General features: G+C 40.1%; 1 protein-coding gene across 1 annotated transcript; it reads left to right on the top strand.

Moving 5' to 3' along the window:
- The first annotated feature begins 511 nt into the window (after positions 1–511).
- LOC139720490 (uncharacterized) lies at positions 512–1420 on the top strand. The gene has a single exon (XM_071631843.1). It carries the CDS (start codon positions 512–514, stop codon positions 1418–1420), a length of 909 nt encoding a protein of 302 aa, XP_071487944.1.
- The last annotated feature ends 21803 nt before the right edge of the window (positions 1421–23223 follow it).

The raw sequence follows: 23223 nt of genomic DNA, 5'->3' as shown, positions 1-23223 counted from the left end.
CGTCACCGCGCTCTCACCGGGTACTTGAATTTCTTCAAGAATACGCTTTTTCTTCCTTCCTAATTATTGAGCATTAGTGGCAGGCCAAGTACTTGACTATCAAAACTCGCAATCATCTCAATGATTTCACCAGTTCACTCAATGTAAGAAAGTGCTTCGAATGTGGTTCTCAACGTGGAAATATTGTCAGTAATTTAGCTCACGTCAGAAGTAGTGAAATGCATATGAAGGTATGAAGACTAGGCGTCAGTGTTGAAATTCTTTAAATCTGTCGCAAGATATATTTTTTTTTTGTATGTGTCATGTTTTGTGCCATTTTGACAATACTTCCTAGACACATGAATTGACTTGGCTAATGATACGGGAATTGCCAGAGAGAAATTATCATCGCTTTCAAGTTGTAATGCAGCACCTATAAACGCTTAATTGTCGTTACTGGTCAGTAAAAACTGGATGTTCACCGTAGAGCAATCTCCATATTAAAGTGCATCTTGCAAGAAATTTTGTTTTGATGGAGAACCAGAGGGTGATGGAGATCGGCAAGCCCACTCTTCCGGCGGCGTCGGGCAAACAGGACTCGGGATATGCGGAGATAAGCAAGAACTCGAGCCGGCAGCGAGCTCTGCATTGTTTAAGCATGATGAGCGATTGTGGTCGTGGGGAGCGAGACTTCTGCGATTTCAGCAAAGCTCTCGGCTCGACAGTCAGCCTACACGACTCCGACTGGGAATGCGACGAAGACTGTGAGAGCGACAGTCAAATCCAAGGCACCTCTGCAGGGCACCAAAATAAGGAGAAGTCATCGACGTCTACCTCGACAGCGACTTCATCGTCGAAATACCGAGAGGGCTCGAGATTGAAGAAGTCGTCGAAGTCCCACGTGTCCGTGAAGAAAACCGACCCACGGTTGCAGCGCCAGATGAGGCTGAATATCAACGCTCGAGAGCGGCGGCGAATGCACGACTTAAACGACGCCCTGGACGATCTCCGGAGCGTCATCCCTTACGCCCACAGCCCGTCGGTCAGGAAGCTGTCGAAGATCGCAACCCTGCTCCTTGCCAAGAACTTCATCCTAATGCAGGCCAACGCCTTGGAGGAGATGAGGAGAATGCTATCGTACGTGAATCACCCTCCGCTCTGTCTTCCACCTGCACTTTCGTCGACTACCTACCCGCTCTCCCAGGCCTACCCCTCGCCCGACATCGGAGGTCGGGGCAGCGGCTCGGGCGGCCACGGGCTCACCGGGAAAATACTCGAAAGCTCAGGTGCGTCCGTCAACTTCCCCATTTTCTGTCGACGTCACAGTGGTCAGCTCATTTCGTCGGCAGCATCGTCTAGGAGTTCGTCTTCGTGTCAGCGATGCATGGATAGCCCGTCGATAAGTAGGCACAGAGAATCAAACAACCACTCATTTTTCTAGCTCATCGAATGCATGGAGTACATCCAAGACAATCAATGATGTGACGAAAGCTAACTGGACGTAAGTTGATAGACACGACATTTCCGGTACATGTATTTGTCTTTGACTTTGGAGTCTTTTTTCAGACTAGAAACTGAATCTATTCTGCATTAAGTAGGTACAGTATGCAGACAGTTGTTGTAAGACGAATCCCATCTTCAAAACCTTTGCCGCTTTTGTGAACTGTCAAGAATATTCGTCAGGCTGAAAACTGAGAGCTATCCTAAGGTAAATACTGTCTTTAAAGGGGTGGTATAGTTTTGGTTGAGATAGGGCGGATTCGGGTTTTAACTTGTTGCGAGATAAATGGCGATCACTAGTGAAATACTTAAGAGCATACAATTCTAAGAGGAATTGGCGACAATCTGTTTTTGGAATGACTGAGATATCCAACAACAAAGCAAAACAATGCGGTCCGAGTAAAAGGTGATGGTAATTGCTCTTAGAATTTTACGCTCTTTAATGTTTCATGATATAATTCATTTCCAGTTATTTCGCAAAAAGTTTAAATCTGAATCTCCATCTGAACCAAAACTGTATCATTTCTTTAAAACTCTTATGGAAATTTTGTATTGTCAGAAAGAAAAAAAAAATCGTTATTTCAACAAGCGATTTTTTTTTTAATTGTTTGACTTAAGGAAGCGTTTGCGTTTTTACATTAAGTATTGTGTTTTGTACCATGTTATCCTTAATCTAGTTTGTAGTAAATAACATGACATTCATACAACAAAATTTACCTTACATACACAGCTTCTATGCCTTTCATCAATATAATCGAACTATAAACATTCCTCAATATTCCTCTGTGTTAAGCTGTATTAAACATGACTTTGCAAACTCTAAATGCTAGCTATTGCTGTAAGATAACATGAGCGATTTTTCTATCGATTTTTTGTTCCACACTATTGTAACCTACGAACCGAAATGGAAGAAAGGTGCACTCCTTGTCTAAAGAATTAACTATAGCATGAATTTATAGGAGTCAACAAGAAAGTGATATTTACTTCAAAAGGTGATTTCGAGACGACATTTTAAAAAAATCGCTTAATACATCACATTCTTGTAGACAAAGCTTACGTAATTGAATCGAACGGATTGTTTCTATCCTTTTTAATGGAAATTATGAAGGGTATCAATAATGAAGACTAAAACTTATCGTTCTGTCTAGATAGTTAAGATCATGCCCCCACCCCTATCAAAATGAGACAGTTGTACGGTTTATCAACTCGGTTATACTCTCAAACTCTTGAATGAAGACAAATCAAAGAATATTATCATAGTTACTTAGTACTGTCAAGTCGCAAACCATGCATCAAACTAAACATTCAACATTGTATACCAATCCCCTAATTAAGATAAAATCCTTCTCAATTATCTCCTCTTTATTTTCTTTTGCTCTTTCTGGTATAATTGTTCTTCGAATATTCTTGAAGTGTAGCATTAAAAGTTTTTCAAGTAGAACTGAACTGAGGTTTTAGAAATATAATTCTTATCGTTTTTAGTAATTACACTATTAATATAATTTATGTCATTGACTGTAATTGAAAATAATTGAAGGCAATCCAAACAGTGTATCATTTTTGTTACCAAAACAAGAAAGTGATGATATCTTCTACAAACAGTTGTAGCTTTATAATCATGTTTACTGATTTGTACTTACATTAATGAAACCTTTTGTTTGTTTGCTTGCTTTTGGTTTGGTTTCTTAAAATAACCATTGCATTTACTATCTGTTGGGAAGAAGCCGAATGTGATTGTTGTTTGCACTGACAGTACGACGGCCTAGGTCAAGAGAAGAATTTGTCTGGTTGGTTATCTTGGTTAAGTAAGAAACCAAGAAAGCAGTTGTCAACGTAAGGAAAAAAAAAACCTGCTACGACCCACATTATGATTTACGATCATACCTCCTCTATTACAAGTATCATTTTGCTCCTATCCATAGATTTTAGATTGTCATTGTAACTGATAAACATATTTATATATTAAAGCAATGCTATAATTTGTTATGTAACATGATTACGAACAATGTACTTTACATGGATGGGATAACTTATAAAATTCAAAAAGTCAGATATATTTCATGGTGCACTGTGCTTGTGAAACTCGGCAGATCATAAGAAAAAAAAAATATTCTATGCTCGGTGGCTATACTCAATGACAGATCATCAAACAGCTTGTTCCAAACTTTTTATGTATTCTGCTTACTGGAAGACTCGTTTGTGTGTTCAATTATTATGATAATTTGTCTTTTCTAAATTGTAAAATCTTACCATTAAGAAACGTTGCAATCATAGTCAGAGTGTACCTGATAATGATCGATCTCACCAATCGTACATTATTTATGCTCCGATGATTTCGTAATGATTAAAATAGAGAGTAAATGAATTTTTCGAATTAAATGGTAATTAAATGGAGAAAGATACAATGAGATGTTATCGTTCTTGAGCATTTAACGAAATTATTAATATTACTGGTATGTATTATAATTTCGGTGTGTATATTGAATGAGATATTGTGTGTGCATCTGTGCATTGATATGTTTGGGACCTGTTTCATAAAGATTGGTTGTAAGATTGATCTTACGATTGATGCGATTCAAAAACGTTACGTCCAATCTGCTATCGAATCCATGTTTAATTCAAAATCAAGTGAAAGTATCTTTGTGAAACAGACTTACGATCAGCATTGATCTTACGCTGAGTTACGCTCGATATTAAAATCGAACGTAATATCAATCGTAACTCTTTATGAAATAGATCCCTGATTGAATTATAAATCACTAAGGTTTACAAAGTATTTATGTATTTATGTATTTATGTATCTACTGATGTGTTTGTTTGTTTATGTGTGTGTGTGCGTGTGTGTGTGTACGTCTTGGTCTGTGCATGTGTTTGTGAAAGAGCGAAAATTGAAGAGTAGAGGGGAAAAAAGGGAACTTACAGAAGACAAAATTAACAATGCAATAATACTTTCGCGTCCAGGAAGGTAGAAGCGTGGACTACACTGGTAGTTTGGATCTGTAAAACTTTCTTTCTTCTAAATTCAACACAAGTGATGACATACAAAACGTCACCCATTTCTTACAGACTTACACCAGGGAGTGAGGAGGAGGGGGAGGAGGAGAGAGAGAGAGCAGCACTCCTTGAGGTGTTGGCAGGGATTGTTTTAAGACATTAGCGCGTGGTGCCATCGTGGGATTTGGATGTTATGTGACACAGCAGCTTGGAGGCAGAAGATATCGCAAATCCCCCCCCCCCTTCCTCCTCCTCCTCCTTTCGAGTCTGCCAACCGACGAATACTGGTCTCGCGCAAAGAGGATAGGAAAAATAGAAGGGAGCGGAGCGAAATGAGCTAAGGGCGATAATCCCAATTAGAAAAGGTTTAGGAAGGGATGAAGAAAACATGCTAAGAATTGACGGCAGAAAAGAAATTAGAGGGAGGGAGGGAGAGGGAAGCAGAAGCAGAAATCTCCTCGGGATAGATGTCAAAAAATCTCCTGATTGAATTAAAGAGAAGAGGACATTAGAGAGGATTTGTCAAAATATGAAAAGGACTGACTTTCCTTCTTCTTCTTTTTTTTTTCTATTCGTGCTATTATAGTAAGAAGTGTCAAACATTTGACGTCGCTCGCTTAACTGCAGCCTTCGGGCCGAATCTCCCGGAATTCGTTTACACGAACTGATAAAAAGATCAACGCGTTTTAACGCCGCCAGACGATAGGTACAAAGGGCGTCGAATTCTTGACGAGGCCCCGCTTGTCCAATTCCCGGCTGATGAAAAGTCAACTATTCCCGTTTATTTTGAACTTTTGAAAAGGGATGGGGTGCATTTCCAACGCTTCCTGACTTCCATTCGTCTTAGAATTAAATATGAAGTAGATTTATAGATTAGTGATATTGATATTACGTTTGATATTGAAAGTGCATTCAGCGACCATTTATACCAATGAAAATCAGAATTTCATGCTCGGGTAAGAAAAAAATCTCATTTCACTATTATTTTGCTATAGATGTAGTTACTACTATATATATCATTATTTTTATTCCATATTATTATTTTTGTTTTTATTCTATGTTATCATTTTTATACTGCTTATATTATACTATTACGACTAAAGAACTATACTTCTATTCTGAAGGGATTTTCTGCTAAGTTTTGAACGGAAAAGGAATAATCGGAATAAAATGTAGATTTGGATTTATCCAGCCGCTGAAATTTTCTAATCTATTTTACCACTCATAAGAGCAGAATAATAAGTGATTAATTCGATTTGATGAGCTAGAATGATATGAACGGTTCACACCAAAGTAATGACAAACGTCATATGGCATTTATATGTATTAAAGAGTTAATCTAGTGAATTTTGAAAGAGGAATGCATAAAATATGCGTAAAAAGATGATGCCCTTAAAAAGAAAACCGATGCCGTTAGTTTCGCATTTCAAGGGTTAACGAAATTATTATCACGATTATGGACTTAATGGTAATTGCTACTTTCCTCCAAGAGGAAACACCCCACGACGGAGCACGCACACTCGACGCGTATCGAAGGATCCAGCGGCGAAGAGATAAAGAAAACGTAAATAGGAAGAAAAAGAAAGACAAATAGAAGTAGTGTGTGCAAGGAAGTACCTCCTTAGTGTGTGTATGTGTGTGTGCGTGTGTGTGTCTGTAAATATGTGTATGATTATCAAGAGACAGATTGGAACCTGACTTGACAACACGGCGACAAGGAAAAGGTCGTATATCTCAAAGACAAACATATTATCATAACGAAGGCAGCTCAGATATAGCCAAAAGTCGAGAGTGCGAAGAACAATGTTTTCTCAGGGGTCATGGTTTGTTTTGGCCTAATTCAATTTTACACCCTCCCATTTCCGTCCCCTTGTTTTTACTCTGTTTGTTTCTCTTTTCTCGATTTCTCATTCGGTTTTCTCTCCCTCTTACCCCTCTCTCTCCCCTAAAAAACGGAGGAGAACGATGACGGAGTGATATTGACAATAGCTGCTGAACAAACTGGTTGGGTAATGAACTTTAGGAGGCGGTAGATTATATCTTGCCAGAAAAGGATGGACGGGAGGGAAGGAAGACCAAGGAAATCCAACTCATTATCACCGCCCCTCCTGGACACACTAGGGCGAGACAAGTTTGCGTAGCTAATACGGATCGGGATGACAGATGCGTTACCACGCGGCGCAGCGAGTGGTGTCCGGCGAACGCGAACCTCCATTAACCCCCTCGAACTCAGAAATACCCACCTGATCATATCCCACACAGTAAAAGTCAAACCGTCAAAGTGAATAAGCTTTATCCAGTGCAACGATAAATGAGCAAAAACTCACTTCTACAGATCATTATGTTAAGCATTTTCTCTCATTCCCCCATTCTTTTCTGAGATTGTCTAAGTCATCACTTTAGTTGCCCTTAAAAATAGATAAATACAGAAAGGGCACCATCGCACTACATTGTTATGGCATGTACAAAGGATCCATTATTCTTTTGCTGCATGACAAAAAAAATTGGAAAAACCATCACAATGTCTCTTATGATAATGCCAAACCGTTGAAGGCCAGGGTAAAAGTTGTATAGCAAATTTCTACTTTGATGCTGGCTTCTGTATGGTATTTTTTTATTTTTCATCTCGTTGACATGGTTTTGTTATATATGACGAAAAGCAACAATTGTCAATGGTAAGCCACACCTAAGATAAATTGAATGCTACATGGGTATTTTTACAATACAAGAATGAGTTCTTACAACTTACTAATTACATCGTCCTCAGTCTAGTTTACAGATTTCAACAATTGAATCATTTTTGAGAAATACTGTGTGTCGTCATTCTGTGAACACGAAACTGAAAGAACTGTTTTATAATCAGTATATCCTTCACTCTAAAAAAATCCGGATCAGAACTGACCCGGAAAGGGTCCGTTGGGGTCACACTCCGTTCCGGGTCAAAAATGACTAGGAATTTGGTCATGAAGACCCGGAATGGGGTCACCCTGACCCAGTTAATGACTCTGAATGGGGTCATATCTGACCCCATTCCTTGTCATTTCTGACCCGGAACGGAGTATGACCCCAACGAACACTTTCCGGGTCAGTAACTGACCAGGATGTTTTTAGAGTGTTCATATACATCTCTCTTTCTCACTCTGCCGACAAGATGTATGCAAGTACATCATGTACATTGAATATCATCATTTATATATGAAGAGTTTTAATGCAAAAAAAGATAAACGCAGTTATCACTTTTTGGGAAGTAAAAAGGTAATCATCAAATAAAGAAAATCAAATTCCTAAATGATATGTCAAGAAATCTTTTGATTTTTCATTCAGCAGATGGAATCTCAGTTATCTGAAATTGATGAAAATGGATGAATTTTTGTAAACATTTACATTTTCAAGCAATATATGAAGAGTTTGTTCGCAAAAACCGATAAGTCCATTTTGTTCAATTCTTTTAAATCACGATTTTTCGTTACACTCTGTTGTTGTAGAACGCGAATGATGTACAGATCATATATGAATGTCGGTTACCTACGTAATAGAAGGTTTATTTTTTAGAAATCTACACAAAGGGAAAAATTTAAAATTTTGTACTCTTCAATGTGTTTTGCGGAAAAAAAAACCCCCGATAAGTCCATTCTCGTTTTGTTGCAAAAGTCGATAAGTCCACCGCTCGCAGTATAAGACAGGTGAGTTGCATGTCTTCTCAAGTTTTAAGCAATGCTCATGAAGTTTAGCACACACACATTGGTTTTGGGATGGAGATGTGCAAGACATTTTATTCTTGTCGAATGTATTGAAAACTGCGTTGCCATGGTGACGGCATATTATGGTCATAAATCACTGAATGGCTTTTGGTAATCGAGGTACTTACGCATTTTTCGAGCAATGATCATGACATTTGGCGCGCACATTGGCCTTTGGCAAATGTACAAGTCACATTCCTTCATGGCTCAAAAACTGCGTTGCCATGGTAACAGCATATTACGGCGATTGATCTGGAAAATATTAGGGATCGAAAAAGTTCCTCATTTTTCAAGCAAAATGCTTACGAAGCTTGGTACACAAATATTAGTGTCGGGATGAAGATGTGCAAGACATTTTTGTCGAATGTGTTGGAAACTGCGTTGCCATGATAACAACACATTATGGCAATAATATGTAAACGGCATATTATGACAATAAATCGGGAAAACATTGTGGATCGCAGAATTTCCTCATTTTCTCAAGCAAAATGCTCACAACTTTGGTGCACACGCATTGGTGTGGTCAATGGTGGTGGTGAAGACGTTTCTTGAATGTGTTGGAAACTACGATGCTATATATGGCAACCAAATATTAAAAAGAATCAGGACAAAATATTTGGATCAAAGTACTTCCTCATGTTTTGTCGCAATGCTCATGCAATTCGGCACACATGCTGTTCTTTGGAACAAGGGAAGCAGGACACCATGTTTCGAATGTGTGGAAACTGCGTTGCCATAGCAACGGTATATTTCATTTCTTGCGCTCCCGTTTTCGTCCCGGGTTGGACGAAAGCTGGGTAGCCTCTAGAAGCTTACTGTCATACACGATCGTTTAGACCAGCACGCAGTAGCCGCGACGCTGGCGCTGCAGCCTGCATGCTTATAGCGGAGTCCGTATCGTGCGTGTATGTAGTCCAACATAGTTACTGTAGAGCATGCATAACACAGCATAATCAATGAAATCACCTGACACATATACGACATGCTGGTTGCTTAATGTGGACTTATCGGCTTTTGCAACAAAACGAGAAGTGGACTTATCGATTTTTGCCGCAAAACACTGATTTTAGACTGAAATAGTCCGAGTTACATTGCGTTTTGTTATAAACTGATTTTATCTTCAGATTGGTTCCAACCCCTTCCTTGAATCACTGTATATGTCGATTGATTTTTATGAAAAATGGACTTATCGGTTTTTGCGAACAAACTCTTCATATATATATATATATATATATATATATATATATATATATTGTGACGAACTCGCCTTCTCGTCGTGAATTAAAGAGAGTGTATTTGACTGTTTGTACAAATGTCTCCGCGAGCCGTGTCAGGATGGCCGAGTAGGCGGGGTTCGTTTTGTTGCAGTTTACAACGATCCCTTTAAATCATTAAAACTACTAGTCTGTACACAGCTACCATGTATTATGTTGTGTCAGAAGCAGCTCACCAACACAAGCGACACACATACCAAGTTCAGCATCACTTAAAGTATGTCACTCCCAAGCGTCACTTGTAGAGAATGTTAAATTGGTAACACTTATTTTGTCACCAACTTTTGCTACCAACTCTTGCTACCAAGTTCTGTTACCAACTCATGTTACCGACTTTTGCTACCAAGTTCTGCTACCAAGTTTTGTTACCAATTCAGTCACGCTAACGTGGAACACCTTTCACAACCATATGGTGGCACGGGGTAAAAGTGCTGTATCGCACCGTTACCAACTTCCTCAGGCGACGACTGGAACTTGGATTGGGCACAGGGCATATGCGACAAGTCACATTACCACTATTCCCGAAATCCAACGACGACGACTGGAACTTGGATTGGGCACGGACTATGCGACAAGTCACATTACCAATATACCCGAAATCCAACGGCTTGCTAGTTGGTCTTCTCAGGAATGGTGCTCCAGCTCAGGAACGTGTACCACTATTCTGCACACCGCTGCTTGGTGATAGAACTCTCAAGAAGACACAGTGGAATCATCAGTTCAGGAACACATGTACAGTTTAATACACAAAGAAGTGAACATGAACAACACATTGGAATTGTATCATACACGGGCTGCTTGTTGCGGACTATGTCACACAACGGCCACTTTATATGCCTCTTCTCCTATCGCGGAGTGAGGAGGCAATCCCGCACGGCCGTAAGCGACGCGGAAAATACCTACAGTACTTGTTCAAATTATTTAAAATGTTGGCGTGGTTACAAAATTCGTACAATGACTATACGTTTTAACAGTATCTCTTGTACATGGTTACTACAATTCGGCATGTATCATCGGTCTAAACCGGAGTTGGTATTAAAATAATCCAAACTTGCCCATGACAAACAAGTAACCACATATTTAATAATAAATGTTAAAACTCATAATGATGCTCTACCACCTTGAAACGTTTGTCCAACGTTTCGATATTGTGCCCCTTACTATGTTATAGACACAATCGATTATGACAAATTATAATCGAAACGGTAAAATCGAATTTCGTTACATGGCTTCCCTCCCCATGCAGGCTTCGTCCCTGGAGCCGAACACATAAAGAGCAAAAAGTGACAACAAAAATGTACTACTAGAAACATAATTGAAAGTTTTGCTCCTTTACAAAACTCTACGTACAGTCCATAACAACGTTATGAGACAACTATAGTCTTTAGTTCAAAGCTGTCCAACCGTCATATAGGCTAATTGTTCGTAACAAACTCATCTTTTAAGAGTTCAACAGTCTCTTCGTTTGATTTCCTGATGACCTGGCTGCTCCCTTGCAGCAGACAGGTCGACACGAGAAATGTCACATTTCACCCTGGCATGGTCCACCAGAATGAATCCGATGTATGACGAGAAGAACGGACGTGCCTCAATGGAGATCGGCTCCTCGTTCGGGGTAGATAATCAGGTGGCCTTCCCGGTGACCGAGAATAGCGTGCAGGTGAGGAAGAGTCGTCACACACTCGTACTGGTACTGCTCTGCTGTCGTTGACACGCTGGTGAAGTGTAGCCCTTCTTCCCAGCTCTGCTCGGCCTGTAGAGAACACCTCTGAGTCGTCTCTCAGAAGCTGGCATGCCGATGAATTGCTTTCTGGGGGAGTTTCTGTCAAATTGCATTGACAGAAGTCATCCAGATATGGCGGCACACGATTCTGAAATATACCTCCGTCGAGAGGCATGGTCTCCGTGTCGTCCTCAGCAAGGCTGGTCAGGTTGGCTACCTCTGTTCCTTTTACCAATGTTGGTACTGTCGTTGCTGCACATTTCTGTCTCTCATTGTTTATACATGGGAGAGATACCCATGGAGTATGCAGCTGCATGTTCTCAAAATCTAGCGTAGTTTCCAGACCAATCAGGAGATCCAGACCAAGGATGCCCTCAGCTCTTATGTCAGCTACTACCAAGTCAACACGGCATAAGCAGGAGCCAAGCTGAAGTTCCATGGTAGCATGTCCCTTTGTTTTCAGCCGAGATCCGTCTGCTTGACGAACGATGCTTGTCACTGGTTCAAGTGGTGGCTTTCGCTCGGGTCTCATTCGCAGGTATATTCCTTCTGAGACATATGACTGCGAGGCACCACTGTCTACCAGAAACATCACCTCCTGCCCATTCACGTTCAAATTCACGTACAGTCCTTTCTGGAACGTGGATGACAGAAGTGGAGTTCCGGAACTAGGTAGTGGCGGTTGAGATCTCTCTGGTTCGGATGCCTCTCTGGCTGGTGTGCACCCGTCGTCTGGAGGATTCATACCCTCCTTGGATGTGTCCTCCTTGTCAGAAGGCTGACTGTCCTCCTTCTGTTCGCTTGTAGGGAGTGTCTCAGTCTTTAATGCCAAGTCGTTTCTTGGCACTGGCGCTGGTTGCTCCTTCTCCCTCTTCTTTATTAGATCGCTGACTGCTTCGATCATGAGAGTGGTGTTATTTTCACACACCCCCATGGATGTATCAGCAGTGTCTTCATCCTTCACAGCCACGTCTTGTTCTTCCTCCTGTGACAACAAGACTCGGTTATACTGCCGACGGTCACTCTCCATCCATAGGAAGGCTTCTGTGTTGAGAGCAGCTTGGATTGCCTCATCGAGCGTACGAGGCTGAGCCCGGAAGAGGCCGATTCGGATATCCCGGTCAACTATAGCATCGAGAAAATGACCTCGAGCCAATTTATCTTGGCCTGCTTCCTCGAATTCAGGATATGCCATGGATGTAAGCTCGCGAATACTCTGTCCTAGCTCCTGCAAACTTTCCTTCGGTCTGCGTCGCCTGGTACGCAGTTCTGCCAGGAATATTTCTGAATGCGAAACAGGTCCAAAGCGGTGCTTCAGGCGGTTCACGAGTTCTTGGTACGTCAACTGACGTCCCGTCTGCTGTGCTAAAACTTTGACAGCAGCTCCTTTCAAGCTGGCAGCCAAATATTGAAGAGCTTCCACTTCCGCCCAGCGGTTAACTCCAGCGCAAGCTTCGAAATGGCAAAGATAGTCCAGCACAGGTCCTTTGCCATCATATCTGTCTGGTATGACAGCCGGTGTGCTGGTTCCGTTGCCCTGAACATCATAATGACGTCTCTGGTCCCAGAGCTCTGTACGACGTCGCTGGTTCGGGCCAAACTGGTGTGGCATTACATCTGGTTGTCCTCCAAATGTAACAGGATGGTCACTTGTACGAGATGAATGCGACTGCTGCATTGGAGTTTGATGCTGCTGAGGTAGTAGCTTTGCCGATGGCGGAGCTGACAACTCCACCTCTCTATTCGCATCTCCAAACAGCTGAGGTGACACCACTGGTGAGCGTGACAGTGACGACTGGTTACGGCGCCCTCCAAGTGTCATCGGTGAGCAGCGTAAGTTAGAAACCGAAGTTGGTGCTACTTCAGTTTGCTTGCGTACCGATTCTGACACCTGAGCAATTAAGTCGTCGATTTCGCTGATCTTGCTCTCCAGCAAAAGTGACAATTCCAACAATGGCGTGCCGCGTGCCATAGTGAAACACAGTTAACTACATTAATTCATACAAAAGTTACATATAGGGATCCCACTCCTGACACCATGTGTGACGAACTCGCCTTCTCGTCGTGAATTAAAGAGAGTGTATTTGACTGTTTGTACAAATGTCTCCGCGAGCCGTGTCAGGATGGCCGAGTAGGCGGGGTTCGTTTTGTTGCAGTTTACAACGATCCCTTTAAATCATTAAAACTACTAGTCTGTACACAGCTACCATGTATTATGTTGTGTCAGAAGCAGCTCACCAACACAAGCGACACACATACCAAGTTCAGCATCACTTAAAGTATGTCACTCCCAAGCGTCACTTGTAGAGAATGTTAAATTGGTAACACTTATTTTGTCACCAACTTTTGCTACCAACTCTTGCTACCAAGTTCTGTTACCAACTCATGTTACCGACTTTTGCTACCAAGTTCTGCTACCAAGTTTTGTTACCAATTCAGTCACGCTAACGTGGAACACCTTTCACAACCATATGGTGGCACGGGGTAAAAGTGCTGTATCGCACCGTTACCAACTTCCTCAGGCGACGACTGGAACTTGGATTGGGCACAGGGCATATGCGACAAGTCACATTACCACTATTCCCGAAATCCAACGACGACGACTGGAACTTGGATTGGGCACGGACTATGCGACAAGTCACATTACCAATATACCCGAAATCCAACGGCTTGCTAGTTGGTCTTCTCAGGAATGGTGCTCCAGCTCAGGAACGTGTACCACTATTCTGCACACCGCTGCTTGGTGATAGAACTCTCAAGAAGACACAGTGGAATCATCAGTTCAGGAACACATGTACAGTTTAATACACAAAGAAGTGAACATGAACAACACATTGGAATTGTATCATACACGGGCTGCTTGTTGCGGACTATGTCACACAACGGCCACTTTATATGCCTCTTCTCCTATCGCGGAGTGAGGAGGCAATCCCGCACGGCCGTAAGCGACGCGGAAAATACCTACAGTACTTGTTCAAATTATTTAAAATGTTGGCGTGGTTACAAAATTCGTACAATGACTATACGTTTTAACAGTATCTCTTGTACATGGTTACTACAATTCGGCATGTATCATCGGTCTAAACCGGAGTTGGTATTAAAATAATCCAAACTTGCCCATGACAAACAAGTAACCACATATTTAATAATAAATGTTAAAACTCATAATGATGCTCTACCACCTTGAAACGTTTGTCCAACGTTTCGATATTGTGCCCCTTACTATGTTATAGACACAATCGATTATGACAAATTATAATCGAAACGGTAAAATCGAATTTCGTTACAATATATAATGTATATATAATGTATATATATGTATATAAATGTAGGTATCATATACATCACAGGAATACAAATACATTCATACATACGTACTTTAAACTGTACTAATGCTTATTTTTCGAAAAGACTAAAACGTTTGATATCCTTTGCATCTAGAAAAGGCACTTATTACAGGAAAAAGGATTGTTCATATCAACTTTTACGCTATGTACTTAAAGTATTAAAAGTTGCACTTCCGATGGTAACAGCCACGTAAGAGTCAATTATCAGCATGCTTGTAATGACAGCTACTTCATAATGTCATTATGATGACCCAGTCGTGCAAACTTATATTGATATAAAGAACAGAGACTCTTTCAATGGTTTTTCAACTTCTGATTACAAGAAAAATGGGTGATTTTCCCATCTCTTTTAAGGATAACATAATTGTACACGTAGTTACCCTTTCACGAGATACGTCCCTTATTATGCTATCCCTTCTTCATAGGTGAGATAGTATGCATGTATAGACAGGCTCAACTTTGTCATTTTCCAGCTTGTATCTTCTAAGTGGAAATGACATTAGTCACCAACATTTCATGCATTCAGTCATCACTGTTATGTGAGAGCATTCGGGGAGGATTGTGATATTACGTGGACATACGGATATGATGCGTATACATTACCCCCACATCCACTCAGAATACCACCCTGCCATCGTATAAACATGGCCTCCGGCGGCTTACGGCAAATTAGCGCCAAATCCGACTGGTATCGTAGTGGAGATCGATCACATTAGCCGAGCCATCTTCTGTTTGGACTTGCCTCTCATCTAGCGCTTCTTTTCCAACATAAATTCCTTCTAGTCTCTGAAATCAGACACTGCATTATACTGTACTCCATCTAGCGTGAATTCGAATGATTTTGTAAAACTGCGGTAAAGAAATGTCAATATAATCATCCAAACAAGAAGTAGATTAATTTATTTTACTTTATTCTTGGGCGTGTAAAGTCTGAGGCATTTGCTATTTCGTTTTCTAGTTTCTTGTGAAGATGAACGGTACGTGTGTGCCATGAAAATATCGGTAAGACTTTCACTATTTGAAATATCAATACGTAAGACAATGAACTAATGTGTGGTTTATAAAATCGAATTTTTTTTTTGCTGCTCATTTTTTTCTGCTTTTTCTATTCCACAGGGGTTATCAAAAGTTGAAATAGAGAAGAAATAAAACAAAGAAACAAATACACTTGAAATCATTCATAAATAAGGTGTCACTATCCCGAAGTAGTATTTGCTTAAGATACAACATCTTTCATTTTGAGGGGATTCTTTCCACCAAACAAGTTTCGGTTTTTGTATAAGATGCATCACAACGCACATAGGCAAATCATAGTTTCTTTTCATTTTCTTATTCATTGTCCGCAGCTGATACCCCAACAGATTTATCTTTGTTTTGTTTGCTTTATTATTGTAAATACAACCGAAAAAATATAATATTTCAGTGTCTTGGCTACAATCATTGCACAATCGAAGCTTTTTAACTTGCAATAATATACATTTGGATGCTGTCAACGTAAGCATCCCTTCCAGTTGGATGCAAGAATGCCCATGAAACCTCACTGTGTCTTAATATGTCAAAGAACTGTTTATTATGTTCACTTCATTTCGATGTACGACTTTCACTTTGATACTACTTTATAGTCTACTCATTTCTATTTTTTACATCTCCCTGTGGCGGAAAAAGAAGAAAATGATATGTAATATAGTACAATATATAATATGATGGAAAGTGTTGCTTTATTAGTGTCTCTTATATATACACCTATAGCTTACACTTACACTTCTCAAATTAGCAGTGTCATCGCCCTCTCTCTCTCTCTCGCACCTAGCTGGGTAAACTTTGCGCAGCATTTACGTAAATTAAAGAACAAAGCAATTATTTCAAGTCAGTGACTGACATTATGTTTCAGGTAGGGCTCCATTTTGCAAATTCGGTAATACGATATATATCTTGTTAGATTAATGGAGTTAACGTACAGATTTATTTTCTCTTTTTTTCGAACCATGTATATTGTAATGTGCATATTGATATTTTATGTGATAGTAGTGAAAAGAATTTTGGTTTATGTATGAAATTATATGTGGGAAGAAAAATAAACCAACCAACCAAACAAACAAACATCAACACAGAGGGGCTGCTAACACACAGAAAAAATAAAGACACGGAAAAAATGGACTCAAACGACAGTGGATTTTGTGAACTTGTATAGAAGCGAGAATTTTATTCTCTCATTTTCAAGTCAAACAAAAAGAAGAAGAATAGATGCTTAGGTAAGTATTTGAAGAGGAAAATGCAATCAAAATCAAAGAATGATAACAAAAGCTTGTAAACAATAAAGATTTTTTATAAACGTCTCACTGACTTCTCAGTGGTATCATCCTGATGTTTTCAAACTTGGACAATTTCTAGCAGTCTCAGTTTCGAAAGATTGATATAAAGGCAATACCGTTAATGTGCTAGATATCCGATACTGTTTGATGCGGATAAGAAAGCGGACGGCGTTCCTGTGGGACACATTTACATGTTATTTTCTGCTGTGTGAAGATCACGTGAGAGAAAAAAAAACCTTTGGCGTGAAAGCATAGACTAATGATTGAATAGCAGACGATGTAAAGACGTATCGCGCGGCATCAATGCGTATCCTCCCGATCCCGCGTGTGTACCAACCAATTTCATTTATTCCGCAAAAGCTACGGTAAATAAATTCTAAGGTGATGATTCTTCAGCGCAGCCTCCGGCAAAGGGGAAGGCTGATATGATGAGACGTGTCAGGAAGACAAGAACCGTGGAAATCAGAACCTCGTTTTTAGTGTTTGTTGTGGGAGATTTGCGGCTGCTCTGGCGTGACGACTTGGTCGCAAATGGTTGCGCGGAGCGCGGGGCGAATGCGTTAGGCCGTTTCTGTCAACACGCCAAGGGAAGAAGTGTGGATTTTAAGACATTTAGTCTCGACACTTAAGACCCGGATCTTCGGCGAGAGACATCAAACACTAACGACATACAATGCGCTGTGGCCAAGATGGTCAGAGGTTACGAAACATGCGCAGCAAATAATACTTAAAAAGTTATGTGCCCATCAGCTTATTGAAACGCGCGGCTGCAGAGAAAAAAAAAATTGCGTATTTCGTGCCAAAAGCTTGTATCGAATATAAAATGATGGTTTAGACACATTGATAAGTAGAGCGATGGATTTTTTACTGTTACAATAATAAATACAATTAAAGCAATAATGTTACAACAATACTAGCATTTAGTTGGGGTTTTGTTTGCTTTGTTTTGTTTAGTCTTTTTCTCGTCGTATTCATGCTCATAACATTTGCCCCGTAGCGCAGTGTGGCTGGTCGACTTTACTGCCGCAATGGCAGGAAGAAATTTATGCTTGTAACAAACAGCGGTAGTACTGACATAATAAGCCACTCTATAGAGAAGTGTGATGACATTCATACTACAGACTGATAGTATGTGTTATATATATATATATATATATATATATATATATATATATATATATCATGACATGTTCTTGATTAACAAAATAACTTTGCCACAAACACAAGAGACACGAATCATATACTTTATCTACTGTTATGTAAATTACTGTTACCTACATTGCAATCAAAGCGTGAAAGGACAATGATTCTCGAGTGCTCCATTGTTATATATTCTGTAATTGTACCGCAATTTTTCTTGTATTTGTTTATTCAGTCAAATGCATAATGATAAGGATGATAATAATGACATCGCTATGAATGATTTGACATATTTGCATCAACAACTTCTAATAAATGCAAGCTTGGCTCAGCCAAGTTATTGATTATGATAAAAACACTATCATTGAATATTTAGATGCATTTTAATGTTGATGAATATAAAGGACTCCACCTTTGTTTAAGCTGCAAAATTTGCCTTGTTCATAGAGATGATTAAGAGAACAAACATATGGATAAAAAAATCATAAAAATAAATAAATTAATTAATGATAAGTGGTTTTTTTAATTATTAGGTGTTTGTGTTTTAATCCAAATTTGTATAGAATTTTAAGTTCTTAGTCATGCCTTGGTGACCTTTCCAGATAACTGAATGTAGACATTGTCTTGTTTTGTTTCTCTCCCTTTCTTTGTCATGCCTATCTTTAGTTTGATTTTCTGTCTGTTGCGTCCCTGCTTTCGTTCCTGTCCATGTCATAGTCTTTTTTTTTCTGATTATTTCGCCTGACATCAGGATATCAAATTTTTCATACATGGAGTCCTTGACGTATCTTGAGATGCCCTCACCTTCTAGAGTAATTCAAAAAATTTTCAAGCTATGCTTTTTTTGTGAATTCCTCTTTTCCATGTAGAGTTACAAATTAAGATAGTATTGCTTACTTGTTTATTTATCCAAACCAAAGTTGATATCATAATTTTGTATTCATGTTTTGTTGAAACTTACGTGATTCAAAGATTTAGATATGATGTACTCATGTAAGCGTTATGTATATTACTATGTATTACTATATATGGAAATAAAATTTTGAACTGAATTGAACTGAATTTAACTGAATTGAATGGTTCTAGACTTGGCGGACCTATATCTTCACTTCCGCCATATGAGCTGAATTGCAATTTCTAAATATATCTGTAAATCTAGAATTTAGAAAAGGAAATTACGGAGACACTGAACAACATTTTTCCAAATAAAAATTAAAAATAAAAGAGTCGTCACAAATTCATCCTGACATTGCGTCAAGTTCAGTGAGTGCTTGTCCCGAAAGGCGAGTTAGATAGCTGGTTAGTTGGCAAGTTGGGTGTCAAATTCAAGACATCATAATATTTGTGGTTTGGATGTGTATATATTTTTATCATGATCATTATTACTCATTTCCTAGAGTTACATAAGTCGGAATAAGATATTTAATTAGCCGTTTGTCTCTTGTTTAAAATTGTCTGTTTCCATCGCAAGACTTCTAAAAAGCTAATTTACTGCTAAAGCTGACACAAGAGGTAATTCATGAGTTAGCAATAACATTTAGGATAATGAGGGCTAAAAGGGGAAATAGCAGTAATATCCAATCTGACTCGTTGAATTTCGCACATAGTGCATGAAAAGCCTATATGTTATTCAACAACCCAAATAGGCAGCCAAATCGCGAACGTGCATATGAATTTCATTTGAAAGACAACCAAATTCGCTATTTTCAAACATTTAACTTCGCATATAGTACATTAATTTGATTGTACAATTTATATATTCGCTGTAGCACAGGTAAATTTGTTTTCTGTACAGATGTATTTTAACGCCCTTCTCATGTTTATTTCTTCTTTCACCTAATGATATCACTTTTCGTTTTAAACGCTTCAGTTTTTACGTGTGCGTATTATTGTGTACAAGTAAAATACAATGCTAAAATGAAAGTACTATAGTAAAGAACGCAAATACTCATTTAGCAAAATTGAGCGCTTTAATAACGTGTCCTCCTGTACTCATGTGAATGCATTTTTGCGAATGAATTATATTTGTACCATTTTGACTGCTCTATGGAGAATCTGAATTCATTTTTGGCTGTCCTATATCGCGGATTTGAATGTCTATTTTGCATTTTGCTTGCCCTATGATGAAATTGGATGACTTGATTACACTATTAGTGCGAAATAGGATTGAAAAGCCCGTAGTATAAACATAACAAATGTTAGAAAAAGGAAAAAGAAGAAGACAACGAAGAAGAAGACGATGAAGAAGAAGAAGAAGAAGAAGAAGAAGAAGAAGAAGAGGAGGAGAAAGTAAAAGAAGAGAAGAAGAGGTAAATCAGATGTTTGAGAAGGGGCTGTTTTAAGCAAATTACAGACTGTGGATAATCATGACCACGTACTGCAGGAGTCATGGCAATTCTGTCCGTAGGCAAGACATTAACACCTTGTCGATTGGATCGTCATGTTGTTGCTTGCAATATTGGCCTTTATTGCTTCCTTAGCGTTCACGTCCAACGAGTCAATGTCAATCAACTGAAACATTCATATATATATATATATATATATATATATATATATATATTCATTATTATGCGCAGGCTAGAAACTGAAACACTTTTGGGTCCAAGGTGCGATTTCCTGAAACTAGTCAAGTTTCCCTCAGTAACGTGTCCTTCTGTCTCCACATCTCCACATCGTTGCCCGCAGGTCAGCCTCGCATCGTGACTGGTATATAGCCACAACTGTGGAGACGTTGCGGAAACGTCATGGAGACGTCTCGGGGACCAGCTGGAGACTGGAAAAAGTCTCCGAAAAATCGGACATGTTCGAATCTCTCGTGACTCCCCAGAGACCAGGCTAGATTCCAGGAGACATCGCGGAGGCATCGGTCGGCCGCGGCCGACGTAACTCGAGTCGATATCTGTCCAGGGCCCCGTTGTTAGAAACTTTGCGTTTAAACGCAAAGTTTCTAGCAACGGGGCCCAGGTCGCCACCTAGTCTCCAGGCCACTGAGATACCCACTTAACAGTGCATGTCCATATGATAAGCCTAACTAGTCACCGGTTGTCTAATTTATTCGCTGCGTCGTGTTGCTCTTTGACAAACACTGAAAATGGCCAACTTTCACGTGATCTTGTTGAGACCTATTCCATCGCTGAAAGTGTTCTGTATTTGATACCAAAATATGTTAAAGGATTGTTCTAATAGATGTCACCTCGAACGTACATTTGTCGAGATGGTATCAGGGCAATAGCCACCTAAATACTGATTAGTCATAAGGTTAGACTTAAGATTAGGGTTAGGTTTAGGCAGGAAGGTGAACCTCCCTGGTTTAGGCTTTGAGTTTGGATTAGGGTTGGGATTACGGTTATAGGGTCAGGGGAAGGGTCCGGGGTAAAATTGTCCAGGGGTTGATTGCCCTAGATCCATTAAGTTGTCAAATCCAGACTTTGAATATTGTGTTCTCAACCATTTGACGGAGATGTATGCGATTCAGCAGACGGCTTGCGGTTTTCTTGAGGCTTTTATCTGTCAGCAGTAGAATAAGGACATTCAGCCACGAAGTGGCGTAAAACAGGTTGTCGGACAAAAAGCACCACCACTGCGGCATCTCTGCCCCGAGCCATGGCACCACGATGCCTATAATGACCGGTACCCAGTGCAGGTAGAACGAAATAGTAAGGAGGTTCACAGTGATGGACACACGGACGAGACGGCCCATCTTGCCTTCATGATGGCCGTCGCCCCAAGCAGGCTTCTTTGGAAGATTTAAAGAACCTTCCATTCTTCCTTCGCCTTCCTTTCGTCCTCTGCTCACCGGCGATGGCCAATGAATCCGGGCTTCTTCGCGGGGGGCGTCCTTCTGGAGTCCCATTGGTTGGACCCTCACCTGCCTGTGCATTCGACGAGCTATCAGAAACTTGTGCCAGTTGATGGCAGTCACAAACAGCAGCAAGACTACTTGTATGGACACCGCCGAGTAGGCCATGGCTTGCCCAACTGGCACAAGCACCATCAACGCCTCTTCGTCGCATTCGACACTGGCACGACTGTATTTGTCGTAAAATGAATACGGGATCGGCGCCTCGATGAGTGAAAACAAAGAAATGAGACAGATAGCTCCGACAGAAAGTTTTGCCCTGCGAAAAGTGACGACACTGGCGTAGTGCAGAGGACGAGTTATCATTATGTATCTGTTGATGTTAATGAGAATCACAAAGCCTTGCGTAGCTATCATAAAACCTGCGTCGACAAACCGCGAATAGGACAAAAGTTTGGGATGAACTAGGGTCCATGCTGTAGCGCGCATGATGATACAGAACGCACAGAACAGGCAATTCAGTGCAACCAGCGCTCGAAAGAAGAAACATGTTATCCCGTCAAAATCAGCTGGTGAAATTCGTAAAAGGAAAGACATGAACACATTGATGACAATAGAGACTGTAGCTTGGACTAAAACCGTAACAGTTGTATCCGCTTTGCATGATCCTGCATCATTACCACAGACGGTAGAATTGGCATCAAATGCGTTATAGGTGTCCATGGTTAAAGAGTTGGCTACCAATTAAACGCATCCAGTCGACACACGGCCTTAGCTATACTGCAGGTCTAATTTACTGCGAGCTATCTGTACACAGACGGCTGCACGGCAGAAGTTTGTGTAGATATCGAGTCCTATTTTGCAATGACTTCTCGCCCGTCATGCTTTTGATATGGAATTCAACGGCATGTAAACAAGTCAGTCGAAATAATGTGGCTTTGAAAATGTCAATCCTTTTGGTGTGGTGGTACATAGAATGCTGGACTATGGCATTCGATCTAATGATCAGGAAGGATTAGCTGACTCTGATATCAGTCGATTTTTTTTTTAATGTTCAGTTGATAGAAGACAAGGAATAAAAATATCACATAATGAGTTTTATACGTCAATCTCCGTTCAGAAGACAAAAAAAAAATATGACTCTAATTGCACAGACGTGAATAAGCGATAGTCTGTGTCGCGTAGATTGACTCGGGCTCATATACGGACAGCGGGCGTAAAGTTGCTTCAATGTATTCCTAATAGCTACATGTAATAAATGTATGAGATGACTGGCACGTGTTCACCTGTCGATGATTTATTGTCAAACATAATGAGGATTAAGGATATGAACACTTAGCAACCTTCAATATTTAGGATTTGTCAATCATACGCACCGAAATATTGGCAAAAGGGTAATGAGATATTACTTTTAA

Source organism: Diadema antillarum, unplaced genomic scaffold (assembly GCF_040938485.1).
Source record: "Diadema antillarum isolate AM-2024a unplaced genomic scaffold, OU_Dant_1.0 scf00000128, whole genome shotgun sequence".
NCBI classification, from domain to species: domain Eukaryota; kingdom Metazoa; phylum Echinodermata; class Echinoidea; order Diadematoida; family Diadematidae; genus Diadema; species Diadema antillarum.
The sequence above is the reverse complement of the archived record's forward strand: the minus strand, read 5'-3'. Positions and strand labels throughout refer to the sequence as shown.

Coding starts and splice junctions, on each gene's coding strand:
- LOC139720490 (XM_071631843.1), top strand. CDS start 512: ATGGAGAACCAGAGGGTGATGGAGATCGGCAAGCCCACTCTTCCGGCG.